The sequence below is a fragment of the Lissotriton vulgaris genome, chromosome 6 (genome assembly GCF_964263255.1).
Source record: "Lissotriton vulgaris chromosome 6, aLisVul1.2, whole genome shotgun sequence".
Classification (NCBI taxonomy): Eukaryota; Metazoa; Chordata; class Amphibia; order Caudata; family Salamandridae; genus Lissotriton; species Lissotriton vulgaris.
The window spans coordinates 141,229,454-141,246,346 of NC_141694.1; the positions used below are offsets into that span (position 1 = coordinate 141,229,454).

A 16,893-nucleotide genomic window follows, 5' to 3' on the forward strand; every position below is an offset into this window, starting at 1 on the left:
GGAGGCGTAAGCCAATGCTGGACTTGAGGTAAAGATAGCTGGGGTACCTGTTCTGGGTCGGTGGGCCACCAGGACACAGGCCGTAGGGGTCGGATGCAGAGTGGTAGGGACTAGAGGATCTGGAGGGCACTGGAGTCCTTTGTGTTGGATTCTTAAAGACAGAACCGATGTCCTCTGGAGTTCTGGACTTTTTCAAAGTTCAGGCAGTCCTCCTCTGGTTTCTGGAAGTAGCTGGCTGCAGGACAGGCGTCACCTTCTCGTGGGGTCTTTGAAGCTGGAGACAGGCTGGCAGGGCTGGGGCCAAGTCAGTTGTCTTCAGGCTTCGCTGCATGGGGTTTTCTTCGTCCTTCTTCTTAGGTCAAAGGGTAACTAATTTCAAGGTTTGAGGGAGCCTCCATAGTGGGTGTTTTAGGAGTAGTAGGTAGGGCCAATGGGCACCTTACCTGGGGTGACTACACCCTCAATTATGCCACTCACCTGTGGAAGAGGGTAAAGATATATCAACAAAGGAAGAGTGTCCGTCAATGTGGCGTAAAAATAGTAGAGATAGCACGTAAAAATATAGAGCCAGCTGTGGTTGTTCACAAAGCTGGCCTAGCTTTCAAGAAAAAATTCATGTTTTTTTCAAGAAACCCTCACTCACCCTAGTGGTGACATGCTTCATCATCGGGTCCACTGGGGAGATCGAGTACCTCCCCAGTGTGCTACGACGCCAGGAGACTGCGGAGCAGGTTTTGTGAGAGTGAAGAGTGAAAAAAGGGGTGTGATTAAAAATGTCAGAGGTTGTCCCAAAAAATCATTTATTAGCTGGTCAACTTGACATATTAAAATTAAGAACTATGTGCAGGGAAACTATCCAAAAGAAATATAGGTGTTTCCCTGTTAGGGGAAGGTCAACATGTTTCTGCCCTTTAAGTGTTTGAATTTACAGGGCTTTCGTCAGGACCAGTAAGCGAGTGTTGCCTCAACAGGTATAGGCGCGCTAAGGCCTACCCTGCCGTAGGCAGTGAAAGTTAAAAAGTTGTGCTATGTGTAAAAATTGGTGCGTGAGATACAAACCAAAAGGCTAGGGGATTTTCCTCTATTGCGAGGAGCCCAGAAGCCTGCAGGTGGGTGGAAGACAGACAAACAATACACACAACATAGAAAGAATAGACAGTCATTACTGATCTAGCATTGTTGCCATTCAACTCATAGTGCGGCGTGGTACGTGCTAACAAACCTATCAAAGGCCGTGGCCGTGATGGAATGCATTCTGGAATGGAGGTTGTGCCCACTAACCACGGTGATGGGCCTCAACTAGAACCAGTTTCAAATGATCTGGCTCAAGACGTTGCACAATTGGTGAGGTAATGTAAATGGAGGCTTGCTGTGCTAAGTCCGTCCGTGGGGGAAGCCAGGCGGCTGCCCGTAAATGTAACATTACCTAGAGTAAGAAAACGGAGGAATGATCCCCGAAGTGTAAAATGCTGAGCCACGTAATGATAATGCGTAGCCCAGCTGGCCGTGAATTTAGAGAGCTTAAAATAGGCACGCTAAATGAGAATATACGTGAAACAATCCTCACTTGTATTCAATGTGAGCCACGCCCCATAGATTCAGGGGGGGGGGGGGGTGGGAGCGACAATGGCACACCCTGTCAGGGTAAAACAAACACAAACAGAGGGTTCAAAATGTCTGGCAGAGACTCACACACACAAAACTTAGCTTGTATTGAGGTAAAAATGGTTGGTTGGTCTTACGCCCGCAACGCTCTGCACCCTCTCGGCACCTAGCTGTCCCCCGCTGGATCTCGTGGATCACGAGCGAGGGGCAAGCCTGGCGCTAAGAGTGGGAGGCGTCGGAGCGTCACTTAACCACCCACACAAAACAGCTTAATTTGGAACCAGGCAAAGTATGGACCCAAAAATCCCATACCAATTGTAACTCAACAAACGTTGTGTATCTGATTACCTGACAGGGTGTGCCATTGTCGCTCCCACCCCCCCCCCTGAATCTATGGGGCGTGGCTCACATTGAATACAAGTGAGGATTGTTTCACGTATATTCTCATTTAGCGTGCCTATTTTAAGCTCTCTAAATTCACGGCCAGCTGGGCTACGCATTATCATTACGTGGCTCAGCATTTTACACTTCGGGGATCATTCCTCCGTTTTCTTACTCTAGGTAATGTTACATTTACGGGCAGCCGCCTGGCTTCCCCCACGGACGGACTTAGCACAGCAAGCCTCCATTTACATTACCTCACCAATTGTGCAACGTCTTGAGCCAGATCATTTGAAACTGGTTCTAGTTGAGGCCCATCACCGTGGTTAGTGGGCACAACCTCCATTCCAGAATGCATTCCATCACGGCCACGGCCTTTGATAGGTTTGTTAGCACGTACCACGCCGCACTATGAGTTGAATGGCAACAATGCTAGATCAGTAATGACTGTCTATTCTTTCTATGTTGTGTGTATTGTTTGTTTGTCTGTCTTCCACCCACCTGCAGACTTCTGGGCTCCTCGCAATAGAGGAAAATCCCCTAGCCTTTTGGTTTGTATCTCACGCACCAATTTTTACACATAGCACAACTTTTTAACTTTCACTGCCTACGGCAGGGTAGGCCTTAGCGCGCCTATACCTGTTGAGGCAACACTCGCTTACTGGTCCTGACGAAAGCCCTGTAAATTCAAACACTTAAAGGGCAGAAACATGTTGACCTTCCCCTAACAGGGAAACACCTATATTTCTTTTGGATAGTTTCCCTGCACATAGTTCTTAATTTTAATATGTCAAGTTGACCAGCTAATAAATGATTTTTTGGGACAACCTCTGACATTTTTAATCACACCCCTTTTTTCACTCTTCACTCTCACAAAACCTGCTCCGCAGTCTCCTGGCGTCGTAGCACACTGGGGAGGTACTCGATCTCCCCAGTGGACCCGATGATGAAGCATGTCACCAGTAGGGTGAGTGAGGGTTTCTTGAAAAAAACATGAATTTTTTCTTGAAAGCTAGGCCAGCTTTGTGAACAACCACAGCTGGCTCTATATTTTTACGTGCTATCTCCACTATTTTTACGCCACATTGACGGACACTCTTCCTTTGTTGATATATCTACTAATTGGGGACTGAGAGTGCCCTTGAACCCTGTCTCTCCCTTTGTTGACTGAGAAGAGGGTAAAGAACCAGCTCTGATTGGAGGAGTCCCCTCATCTTCAAGATGGTGGGGACTGAAAAGTGTGCTTAACTTCGCCTCCTCCACCTAAGGGGTGGAATTGGCAAAGGTGGGCACACCTACTAGTCTTTTTAAGTTTTCCCGTCCAAAGAGGGGTGTAAACCGGGCGATGCAATCCTCTGCTAGCAGCAGATGCTGGGGGGCGCATTTCTAAGACGGCCATTGAAACTACCCATTTAAGCAATGGGTCCATCCTGGGGGAGGAAGTGTAACACCTCCGTCCAAGATGTGCATTGTTTCTTGTCCCTAAAAGCAGTGGCTCTCCACCAAGGGGTCCAGAAACATGTGTGTGTGTGTGGCAGGCTTCCTAAAGCCATTCAGTTACCACACCAGGGTTGCTAGGTTTTCAGGGGGCACCTCTGATGTGCCCTCTGGGTACATGATGTAATAAATCTCACCCTGGCATCAGTGTGTATTTATTACAAGGAGTTGTTTGGTAGCAAACACTTCTGGTTTTAGTGAAGCCATCATGGTGCTGGGGTACTCAAGTTTTCGAGTTTCCAGGCCATGTACTCCTTATGGCCACCCTGTCACTTACAATATTTAAGAATTGACTTAAGTATTCTAGGGGCACATGGGGCGCTAGAGGGCGCGCTTGCGGAATGGCTGCCTAGACCTGCAGCTCCCGCTCCTTGGATATCGATCCTGCACTGATCCGCTGCCGCGGGGTGCCGTGTCACCCCCAGAAGCCCGGTTCCTGCAACACGACAGTGCTCTCTGCACTCGGTCGAAATTTGGGACGGCTGTGAGACTCGGAGCCAGAGATACGAGCCTCTGCAGATTGCCCAACGCCTGCCCTGGTGCACACTGGTGAGGGAGCCCGGCCACCACAACTACGCGACTCCGAGGTCCGCCACGAGGCGCCCAGGCCGTGCAACCACCCTGCCTGCCTCACCCCTCCAGGCCGCAATGCTGTGCAGGTCGAGAGGGTGAGCGGCACATACCATCCTCTGCTTGGCATCCTTTTGAGCACGGCGTGGCCGACACGGAGTGCGACCTGTTTCCAGCGGGACGGCTGCTGCCTTGCTGACGGCCGCGCCGGTCCCCGCTGTCGCTGCGGACCCAGGGCTGCGTGCCGCTACATACCGGACTCGACAGCCGACTACAGCGTTCGGGAGGCGAGGCTGCTGCACTTGAGGAGTCCCCTCTCCACTGACGGCGCTCCTTTCCCACGGGGCTCCGCGGATCCTTTGTACATTGGCAGCGTGGATGGCTGCTGTCGAGTGACCTGACTGCCCTTCCCCCATGGGACTGCCAGGCAGACTGCATTGCGCCTTCTAACGGCAGGTGGGACACGACTCCTGAAGTTGATCCGGAGGCTTGGCGCTGGGACTGGTGCTTCAACGCAGACACTGCCTAACAGGTACCCAAGGCTGCTGCTGGGGGCGCGGTGGGTGACTGCTGCCACAGAACAATTACTGGCCGTGGGGCGCTGCTTGTGGCACTGCACGCTCCTTGTGTTGCTGCTGGGCTCTGGCCTTGAGACACTCCTGGTGTGCAGCTGGTTGCTGCCCGCCCGCTTGACCTCCACTGCCTCTACCACCCCATCTGGGCCCCCACCTGCTTGGAGAATCCGCCATGGGACGTCCTGACGCTCGTCAGCCCAAACTGAGCTTTGACAACACTCGCAAGGGCCACACATCGACGCAGACGCGCCCGAGTCCCAGCGAGCCGCCCCCGCAGCCTGCTCCGCCTGATGCGCCTGCTGCGGATATTGCTAACCTGCTACTGGAAATGCGGCAGGGATTCGCTACCGTGGTGGAGAAGGTGGATGGAGTCACGGCCCGGCTGGACGCATTGGTCCATAAAGTGGATTGCCATGAGGAACGCCTTACAACTGCGGAACAGAGGATCTCCGACAACACCGATGTCACCACGACCCACGCGACACAGCTAGCGAGAATGGATAACCTCCTCCGCATAATCGCGGCAAAGAATGAGGACTTGGAAGCGCGGAGCCGCCGCAATAACATTCGCATTACCAATGTGCCGGAATCCACTGCCACAGGTAGAATGGAACTCTATGTGGAGAAACTGCTCAAGGGATCTATCGGGGAGGACGCCTTCTCCTCCCAGTTCATAGTGGAGAGGGCTCATCGATCACTGGCGCCTATGCCCCAGCCTGGCCTGCCACCGAGACCCATAATCGCTCGACTTCTGAATTACCGAGACCGCGACACGGCCCTTCGAGCAGCCCGGACGCAGAGGTCGCTGAGGTATGAAGGCATCACCTTTTCCATCTATCCTGATTTTACACCGATGGTTCAGGACGAAAGGCGCAAATTCCTTCCGATAAAAAAGAAACTGAGGGAAGCCCAGATAGACTATGCACTTTTGTATCCGGCAAAACTGAGGGTTACTCACCAGGGCAAACAGCGCTTCTTCACTAACCCGCAGAAAGCCGAGGATTACTTCAAATCCATCCGGAGAGCGCGCAGAGACAACCAGGCACCTGACGACGGACTAGAGATCGACGACTTGCCTCCTGAACGTCAAGAGGATTAAACTGCCTTCATGACATTCGGCCTCAGACACCTATGTACTTCTTCGCTGGTCGGCGCTGGCTTCCCGATTGGTGGTTCGGCAGAATCACGAGGATCGGACTTCCTGGACTGCACACCCCCCGTGGTAACGTATACCAAGGACCGCTTTCTCGACCCTAGTCTCCACCGAGGGCGGTACAGTATGGAGCTATGGGCCGGATCGTGGCAGCGCGTACCTTTGGATGATCCCTAGTTGGGTATTCCCCGCTGATCTATTGCATGTTTGGCTATTTGCCGCTCTGAAGTTGGGGGGGGAGGGGGATGAGGGGGGGGAAGTCTTTGGGGATTTCATGGCTACTGGCATGTTTGGGATGCTGGGGTGGGTGGGGGGAGATCGGATTTCATGAGGTTACTGATGCATAGACTGTGTTTGCTTATATTGATGTGGTGTGGGACCTGGCGTTCCTGGTGCGGGCGTGATGTTAGACTTTGGCCCGATTGGGCGCCTTCTTCTTTGTTGTCAATGTACTCATGGCTGCGGTAAACCTGACTACGCGATTGACATGCCTTTCATGGAATGTTCGGGGGTTGAACGATGCCCGGAAGTGCAGGAATGTTGTCGCCTACTTGAATAGACACCATGTACAAGTAGCTCTGCTACAAGAGACACACCTGCCCGTGCGCGGGGACGCCCCGTTTGGACAGAAATGGGCGGGTACCCGCGCTTTCTCCTCTTATTCGTCTTATGCTAGAGGTGTGGCGATTCTTGTCGCCCGTGGTGTACCCTTCCTCCGCATGGGTGAGATAGCGGACAAAGAGGGAAGATATGTTTTATTGTGGGGGAGGGTGGGGCATGACACCTATCTATTTGTCTCAATGTATGCACCGAATGTTGACTCACCTGTTTTTTTTTCCACTCTGTGGGGCACAATCGTTTCCATTGGTGCACGACATATCATTTGGGGAGGTGATTTTAACCTGGCCTTAGCGCCCTCACTTGATAGGGCGGATGGGGTTAACTCTTACAAGCCCCGAGCTAGGGAAGTTTTAGAATGAGTGATGGAGGAGGGTGGACTTTTGGATGCCTGGCGACAGATACACCCCCACGGGCGAGAGGGCACGCACTTTACACATCACACCGGGACCTGGGCGCGCTTGGATTATTTTTTGGTGACCCGTGGCGTCATTGGGGACCTGTTGGTGGTTGACCATCTGCCTAGAACCTATTCGGACCGCAGCCCTGTTAGACTACAGTTCCGTACTCCTGGGTGGGATGGTCCGAGACCGCAGTGGAGGCTGAGCCCAGATACGCTCCTTGACGAGCTTTTTCGTACAGAGCTGGGGGAGGAGATCAGGGACTTCTTCCCTAGAAACAAGGGTTCAGTAGAATCAGTGGAACACATATGGGAAGCTTTCAAGGTAACCATTCGGGGCTTCTGCATTTCTAAGAGCCATGGGGTCCTGCGGGATATTCTACGTACCATTACCACATTGGAGAGTGAGTTGCGTGCCCTGGAGCTCCGAATGGTGGCGAGTGATGACCCACGCCTACAGGCGACCTTTCGGGACACACTATCCAAGTATGAAGAGGAGGCTGCCAGGGAGGCGAAATACCGGGGCAAACACTGGGTGGCCCGGAAATACTGCGAGGGGGATAGGCCTGGCAAGGTACTAGCTTCACTCACGCGCGCGCCACGAGAGCACAATACCATACTAGAACTTACTGATGAAACTGGCATTGTCACCAGGGAATCGGATGAGATACTGACTACATTCACAGCACATTACTCCACACTATACACTTCCAAGGCAGAGGCGGATGCTCCATATGCTGACTATTTGGATGACGTGGCGCTCTGCTGGCTCAGCGATGGCGATAGGGAGTTCCTGGCGGCGCCTTTTGAACTCGAGGAAGTTCGCGAGGCCATTATGTCCCTACAGAATGGGAAGGCTCCAGGGCTAGATGGCATCCCAGCCGAATTCTACAAAGCTTATATTGATATTATGGCGCCCGTGCTTAATGAAGTCTTTACTGAATCGTTGGCTGACGGCAAGCTGCCTCGGTCTATGCGCGAAGTGGTTATCACCTCCCTTCTGAAACCTGGCAAGGCCCCTACTTCCTGCGACTCTTACCGCCCACTTTCCCTTCTAAATTGTGATGTGAAGATCCTTGCTAAAGTACTCGCCACGAGACTCTCACTGCTAATGACTAGGATCGTCCTGCCCGACCAGTCTGGCTTCGTGGCCGGCAGATCTACTTCCCATAACTTACGCACCCTGTTTTCCCTGCTACGCTCTGTCCACCCTGATATCCCAGTGGCGGCTGTGTTCCTTGACGCCACCAAGGCGTTCGACTCCGTCGAGTGGCCCTACCTCTTCTCGGTTCTGGGACGCATGGGGTTCCCTAAACTGTTCTTGGCATGGGTACGCCTCCTCTACACGGACCCCACGGCGAGAGTACTGATCAATGGGAAGCTATCGTCACCTATCAGTCTTACAAGAGGTACTCGCCAGGGATGCCCGCTCTCACCCCTGTTATTTGCTATTGCGGTTGAACCACTGGCATGCCGCCTGCGTCAATTGCACCGTGAGGGAGCGATTCAATGCTTGCAGCGGCAAATCGATGTATCCCTCTATGCGGATGACATCACACTGTATGTCAAGTACCCGGAATTACACCTTAACCCCCTACTCCGTGAATTTGTCCTGTTCGGTGGCCTATCGGGTGTTCATATTAACTGGGCCAAATCACAATTTTTTCCCCTTACCGACGCGGTGAGTGCTTTCCCATTGGATTATCCGTTGGTGTGGTGCCAGGATGATCTGCGCTATTTGGGGATTCGCGTAGCACGGGATAAAGATGAGACACTTCGCTCCAATTACGGAGTGGCCATGATTAAACTGACCGCTTCTGTCGACAGGTGGATCACGATGCCGCTTTCAATGGCTGGCAGAGCTTCCCTCATTAAAATGGTGATATTGCCCCGCTTTCTGTACTTTTTTCTCAATATCCCCTATTACCCAGGGGGATTTTTTTTTAGGACACTCCGCGCCGAACTGCGTAGGCTCTTTTGGGGTGGCAAATCTCCCCGGCTAAAGTGGTCCACGTTGACCCTTCCCTACGACCAAGGCGGCTTCGACATCCCTGATTTCGAGGCGTACTACCTGTGTGCACAAGCGCATTTTGCCTACCATTGGATGGCTCCTACCCCCTTCATGCCACACATAGCAGTGGAGGATTGGATTGCACACCCACTTCCATTGAACGGTCTGATGCACTGTTCCGAGAACTCCATCTCTACGGCGAATACCTCGGTCTCATGCACCCTGAACGCGTGGCGGCGACTCGCCCGGCGGCTCCTCTGCGCGCTGCCCTACTCTCCTAAGCTTCCTCTGGCCTATCATCCGAACCTTGCCCTGCTATCGGAATTGGGGTTCCGGCAGCTCTGTGGCAAACTTCACGTCTCCTTCTGGGGCGACCTGTTCCACAACGGACTTTTCAAAACGGCGGATCTTTTCTTCCACTCGCATGCCCCCACACCCCTTGAGCTGTTTTACTATATAAGACTGCGCGCGGGGATGCGGGACATCCTTCCGGATTATCCTGCTGAACCTGCAACTATGCCTCCGCTACACCACCTCCTGGAGTCTCCAGATGGGGCCCATTTGGTCTCTGGGCTCTACCGCCAATATCGGGGAGCTGCTCCCTTACCGGTCTCTGCTGCCAGACTGCGCTGGTCGGAGGAACTTGACACAGAGGTCTCAGACGACCAATGGCAATACTGCTGCGCATTGACTTCCCGCATCTCTGCCAGTTGCAGGTTGAAAATAATACATTATAAATACCTGCAGAGGGTCTACTACACGCCGGTCCGGAAGTACAGATTCGGGCTGGCCGATAGTGATCGCTGTGAACGGTGTCGTGCAGACCACGCTGACTTTCTCCACTTAGCATGGTCCTGCCCCCAAGTTGCTGACTACTGGCGTCAGGTCATCGAGGCTGTTGTGCAGATGGTGGAAGAGGACATTCCCGCTGATCCTTTGGTGACCGTCCTTGGGTACACAAAGCACGTATCCAAGGCGAGCAGAAAATTTGTCGATATTGCATTCCTCCTAGCCAAGCGACGTGTCGCCTGCCGCTGGAGCAGGGGCAGAGCACCCAAGTTCAAGGATTGGTTAAATGACTTAACATATTGCCAAGATCAGCATAACACCTTTTCTGAATTATTGCCTCTCACGAGTAGACCCAGGAATGTTTGGGACCCACTGGTGCACTACTTGCTCAAACGCTCGGACGATGATGCAACGTCGGGCGATGGGCTCATTGCTTCTCAATCCCTTTAGCATTTTTGTTCGCCTTATTACTACCTGGCTATACATGGCGCATGCTGTTTTCCACTACCTATGGGACCCCTATGCCCCCTGCTGTCTCCTCATGGAACAGGTGGCACTAGCCTCCACGGCACCGCCCCCCCTCGCCTCCCCCTCCTGCGGCCATCTTCTCCTTCCGATGAGCCACGAGATGTCCCCCCCTTCATCTGGAGAGTGCTGTCCTGCATACCGCTGGCAGCTCTGCACTGCCACTCCATGGACTACCAATGCCTTGGGTCCTTGAACCTGGGACATTCACCGCCCCGCTCACTGGCGCCTAGCAGACCCACCACTTTACACCACTACAACACATTGTTATTGCACCATACTACACCATCGCACATACGTAACCTCGTTGGGAAGTTGGGGTTTTCTCTTTTTCTTTTCCATGTTCTACCCGTTACAAAAAATTAGGAGTGAGATTCTCTTCTTGCTCACACAAAACCTGTTCGACTACAATACATCCTTCCTTGGCCTGCCCCGCCGGACGGCGCTGTGATAAGCTTTCTACCTGTGATGTGCTGCCGGGCCCCCGGGATGCCGGCTACAAGGCTGTGTATTGTTGCTCTGCTATTGCTGCCGGCCCCCGGGTTGTAGGCATCTCAAGCTGTGTATCCTTGTATGCTCTTATCAATAAAGTAGTTTGAACACCAAAAAAAAAAAAAAAAAAAAAAGTCTTCTAGGGGCACATCTACTCATGAAGATACGCCCTCACCTGTGGTATAGTGCACTCTGCCATAGGGCTGTAAGGCCTGCTAGAGGGGTGACATACCTATACCTTCATGCAGTGCTGGCTGGCACAGCACCCAAGCAGGGTACCATGACGACTGTTGTTTTTCACCTTACAGGGGCATCCAAGTTGCAAGGGCAGTGGCGTGGTCCTAGTGAGGGGGGCCCAGGTGTACGCTCTTCAGCTCCCAGGGCCTAGGTACCACTTACTAGGGACTTACAGGGGGCAGAATCAACATTTGGGGATATGCTTTTAGGGAAGACGCGCTGGCACAGGGGACCTGATTGGCAAGGACCCTTGTGCACTACAATCAAAACCATGTCAAAAGAGGCACTTTCTCACAGCATACACCCCCTGCCTTATGCTGATCTTCATGCAAGTCACTTACAAATAAATGTATGTTTTCTAGATGCCTACCTCAGTGAACATGACAATCATGCATGTCCACTGAGGGTTTCCCTGTTCACATGGATTGAGATGCTAATACTTGGCTACAAGGGCGACATGCATAGTGCCTCCCTATTTAACAAATGAGTGGATACTGTCCTCTATACCCAGCCTGTGGTAGACATAGAGTGGTGCCTGCAATACATCTATAGTCAGGAATACCTGTATCTTAGGAAGGAAGTGCTACTAGCCACCCTCCTGATCAAGTCTGTGCAGTCTACCTTGCCTGTGGTCCTCTTGCCTTTGTGTATTTTTGTATATTTGAGAGTTAGTTGGTTCCCGGGGAGAGGATGGTGAGTTGAGCCACTATGTGTAATGTGAACCCAGCTGTTCTGCTCGACATTCCAGCTCCCCAGTCCCCTCCCTATTCCTTGGAGAAACTTGGTAGGCTGGGGGTAGATACTTGCTTTTATCTGTGTTTAGCTCCACTAACTCTGCTAGGAGGGACCCTTCCCCACCTTTCTGTTGGTTGAAGGTCAGGCCTCCTGGTCTTGAGTTAATAAAAATTCCTCTCTGTGGAAGAGCTTAGGCTCATATTAAGAGCCTGTCCGGGGAAGACAGTAAATCAACCTTTGCATGCTTTGGACATGCAGTGAACATGACATAAATGTGCTTCACAATTGAAGAGGCACCCAAGAGTCAAAAGTAGCAGACCCTCTGATTGGATAAGCCTGTCCATTAGAGGTGATAAAGTCTGGCCTTAGCAGTCAGTTATGGTTCAATACTGGGCTACAGTACAATCAAGGTGGCCCACAATGAAGCCAGACTTGGCCCGTGGTGTGAAGGCAAGACAAGAAGCTTGCTCACCACATCTGCAAGTGTGTCGGTAGGGATGGAATGTGAGAAAGTTCTTTCTGTGAAGGATGGATTATACTGCACAGGAATTTCCCAGTTTGATGAGGAGCAAGGGCATTGGTAAGCAGCCTCAATGCAGAGAACCAGCTGTCATGTGAGGTTTTTGGAGTGGACTCGTGGAACACAAGGAAATTGCAGAGAGCTGCTCAAGATAAGGAAGCTTGCAGTACATCAGAGATAGAGGGAAACGGGGAAACTTGCTCCCAGTCCTTGAAGATGAGATCCCTTTGCCCGTTTACGTTGCTCCCCTGGCGAGACTGTTGTGAAAACTGGATTTCATCCCCATATCTTATGAGGATGATACCGAGCTACTCCTTCCACTTGACAAATCCAACCCTAATTTCCAAGCCATCTTTTGTGGAGGAATGAAATCTATAGCGGAATGGATGAAAAGAAACGTTCTCCAACTAAACGCTACCAAGTCCGAGATAATGCTTTTTGGCGATGCCACCATGGTATGGTCACGTACTTGGTGGCCAGAGGAACTGGGCCCCACCCCTTGCCCTAAATCAGTGGTGAAAAACCTTGGCGTCCGTCTGGACCAAAAACTCACCTTGAGAGATCATGTCTCCTCTACCATCGGAGCCTGCTTCCACAGCCTCAGCATGTTCAGAAAAGTATTCCCTTTCCTGCCTGTCTTCAAGAAAAAACCTTGATTCAGGCACTAATTGTAAGCCGCTAAGACTACTGTAATGCGCTGTTGTTCTCAGCCAATGAAAGGGACATAAATAGATTGCATGTGGTTCAAAACACTGTGGCTCGCCTTGTGGCCAATGCCCCCCCTAGAACAGCCTCCCTCCCTTTGCTTAAGGAGTTACATTGGCTACCCATACCAAAAAGGATTCATTTCAAAATCTTCTGTATGGCCTATAAAGATGTATACAGATTAGGCCCTAGTTATCTCAAGGACAAATTTGTTAACTATGCGCCTCTTAGACCCCTCCGTTCAGGAGACAAAGTCCTGATTTCCGTCACATGGATTAGAAAATCTCGACAAGGTGGTAAGGCCTTTTACCTACCATCTTGGCCCTCGCCTATGGAACGATCTCCTCATTCGCCTACTACAATGTACAGACTACCTGGCCTTTAGGAAACTGTTGAAAACATCGCTCTTCTAACAAGTCTCCTTGGTTCGCTTATGTGTCCTAAGCGCTGAGATACCCTTATTGGGTGATTCCTTGGCTCTATAAGTGAATAAATAAATAAAGACCCCTTCCCTGTGTGGAAGTGTGTGAGGTCCTTCCAGTTACAATCTGTAGCTGGTGAAGAGTGTCCTGTGTTAAAGGGCCCCACATTTCTGATTGTGACATCTGGGGGTATCAAGGTGTACTGGCACTATCCTCCTACAGCTTGCCAGTGGCTACTGAACTAGTGGGACTCCAGTAAAGTCTGCCAAGACATCAGGCACCTGTGAACAGATGCCTAATGCGACTAGAGCGGTGTCATCGCTAAGGTTGGGAGGGCACTTCTGTTGTTTTGGATACCGAGTTAGTGGGCTGATCAAGAACATTTGGCTTGACATTATATGCTGAAACTACCTCATTTCAATGCAAGGATTGGTATCATGGCTATAGTGAATGAGAGCAACCCTGTGCAATATGGTCTGTAAAATGCTATACTAATTGTGTGTCTACACGTTAACTGTGTTTTTATAGCGCTTAGCTGTTTAGTGTCGGAAATGTGGCCCAGAAGGTTGTAGAGAAATCTGGTTTTCACAGTTTTTCTAGTTCTATGTGTAGCATATTTTGCGTGTGAATTAAGGCACTATTCTTCTTAAAACGTAAAGCACTGACTGGACATTGATTTTATCAGCTGGTAGTACTGTGCCCAATGTGTTCTGAATGTCTACAACCATCTCACCCCCTTGAGTAACCCATGAATTGCTCTGTATCGCTACCCTGAGAGTCAAGTGCGAGGAGTACTTGGTTATCCAGGGATGGGACCACTAGTATTGAGGCCCCAGGACACCAGTGGGGAACACTCTAGTTAATGCAATTTGAGCATTGTGACCCTTTGGTGCCCTGGTGCCCAGGAAACCAGATCTAAGAACACCATTGTGAGAAAAACTGGTGCACCTTCTAACGTACAAACCTGAGAGGTCAAGAACGGAATGGGCATGAAATCTAAGCTACCCAATCAGTCTCCTGACAATATCTGGTCACCTCAGAAAACAGCATGGAAAGGTCATATTCCACTGAGGGACCACAGACCCCACGTTTCTCATTCTTACACCAAAGAACAAACCTATAACCTGAATTCTCCGAAGTACCTATAAGCCATTCACTTTGGGGGTAAACGTCGACCAGTCCCTTGCTGCAGATGTAAACTTGAGAACGTTTGAATACTAGCGTTACATCTGTGTGCAGTCACTTTACTCTGCACCATTCTACTCTGCAGCACTTTACTCTACGCCACTGCACTCGATCCCATTCTGATCTACTCTGCATTTCACACCACTGCACTCTACGCCACTCCCACTCTACTCTACACTTCTGCATTCTATTCTGCACGACTCCACATCACTCTACTCTGAAACAATCTAATCTGCGCCACTGCAATCTACGCCACTCTACTACACTGCACTCTAAGCCACTGCAATCTACGCTGCACCACTCCACTCTACGCCAATGCACTCAAAACCAATGTATCCTATGCCACTGCACTCTACACCAATCTACTCTACACCACTGAACTTTACTACAGTTCACTCTACGATACTCCACTCTATGACGCTCTACTCAAACTCTACTCCACTCAATGCCATGCCACAACACTACTCCACTCTATTGCAATACTCCACTCTAAGCAACTCCCTCTGTGACACTCCATGCCACTTTAGTCCACTCTATTCTACGACACACTACTCCACTCTACTGTACTCCTCTCCACTCAACTGGACAACACTCTACTCCACTCTCATCTATTCCACTGTATGCCATTCCACTCTATTACCCCACTCTATGACAATCTACTCCGCTCTATAAGCACTCCATGCAAAACCCTCTACGCCACTCCACTCTTTTCCCTTATATGCCATTCCAGTCTACTACACTACTCGGGTCAATGATAATCAGTCTACTCAATGACAATCAATCAATCTACTCAATGACAATCAATCTACTCAATGACATTCTTATGACGCTCTGATAATCTACCATGACAGTCTACTCCGCTTCACAACACTGTACGTAAGACCCTCTGTGCCACTCTCCTCCACTCTATGCCTCTCAACTCTACACCACTCCATGACACTCCACATCACTCAACTCTACACTACTTCATAACACTCCACTCAACACTTCTTTCCATGGCACTATCCTTGACCCTAGTAACTTTTAGCCACGCTGGTGTACACCCTGGCTTAAAAATATTAGCAAAGCTAATAACTCTTGCATAGGCGCGACCTTTTGGCTTTGGCAATGTTTGTCTTAATGCGCTTAGACCGCTGGTTTAATCACAGTTAAGATGTTGCTTTGAATTCAATTGTAACTAACTGCCCATTTAATTGTCTCAAGACCCCCAGAACGCTGCCTTACAGGTCCCACGTTAGCACAAAAAACCCCACCGATTTCATCTAAGGACATGATACTCCCAGGGCACAAACCCAAGCTACAGAAATGGAATAAGTCCTTCCTTGGCTGTCTCCAAAAATAAGCAGGATCTCCTACTGCCAAATCTATTGATATATGCAAGCATGAACGAGTGAGAAAAGTACAGGGTTCGGGATGGAGGGAACGCGCGAGGTGGGGCTTAGAGTACTGGCAGTTACAGTTGAAAGGGTCGGTTAGCAATCGCGTTCCAAGGGGTGCCGGTTGCAAAATTCACTAGGATTTTAAAACGTATGGGAATTGTCTCGCATTTTTACCCCGCTGCCCGTCACGTCGCCTCTATAAGGAGATCTGAATAAATACCCCAGTGTCCTAACCCCTCTGAAGATCACAGGTCACGGTCCCTAAATCCCTCGCCTTCATATCTGTATTTTACCTCGTCCTTTGGACCCCCAGGAAATCACAAAATACACACCCCGTCGATTACCACCTATCCATAATTACAACCTCCATCTGCCTACCCTCCATCAGTCCATCACACATATAGATAGCTATAACAATGCATGACTTAGGGCGCCTATGCCCCGCCGCCAGGGACGCGCTTCCATCCCCCCGTACCTGCACCATGATGGCCAGCCGCAGGGACTCCTTGGCGATGTTGTCGGAACATTTCTTGCAGGAGGCGCGGCCGCTCTTTGCGTACTCGGCCCGGTAGAGTTTGTCTGCGGGGGCGTCGGCCATGGTCGGACAGAAGATGCAGTGGACACCAGCCAAAACAACACCGGCCTGCAGCAACAGCACACTCAGTCCGCACGGCGTGCAAGATCCCGCCACACACAACCACAGGCGCGACTACACGATACCAGAGCCAGGCGCTCTTTCACATCGACAATCCACTACTCTGGCCTGGCTGGCTGCAGGCTAGCATTCCAAGTACAAACACGTGTCTGTCGCGTGGGGCACAAGAGAGCGCGCGACAGAAAGCTAGACAGGCTGCAACTTTGACAAAACCCAGTCATTTGGCTGCCATTTAAAGTGTGTAGTGGGCGCCCTTTACTATAACAGAAGGTATAAGCAAAACGAAAACAAGCATTGGCAATGCTAATAGCTCTAGTTTGAAGGAATGTTGAATGGTACTGTGAGTCTGTGAAAAATTAAAGAACTGTAGAATAATAATAGTATAGGTTAAATGTCAGGTATTTAGGAGCATACATAGAAAAACACGAGAGCCAGATTT

General features: G+C 50.7%; 1 protein-coding gene across 1 annotated transcript in view; it reads right to left on the reverse strand.

The window, feature by feature from the left end:
* Window positions 1–16,563, reverse strand: part of PARP1 (poly(ADP-ribose) polymerase 1) — a 461,510-nt gene extending 444,947 nt beyond the window's left edge. Inside the window, exon 1 of the mRNA XM_086926179.1 lies at window positions 16,275–16,563. Within this exon, the coding sequence (XP_086782305.1) occupies window positions 16,275–16,397 (123 nt within the window). The 5' untranslated portion in view covers window positions 16,398–16,563. The remainder of the gene's footprint in view (window positions 1–16,274) is intronic.
* Window positions 16,564–16,893: the final 330 nt, after the last annotated feature.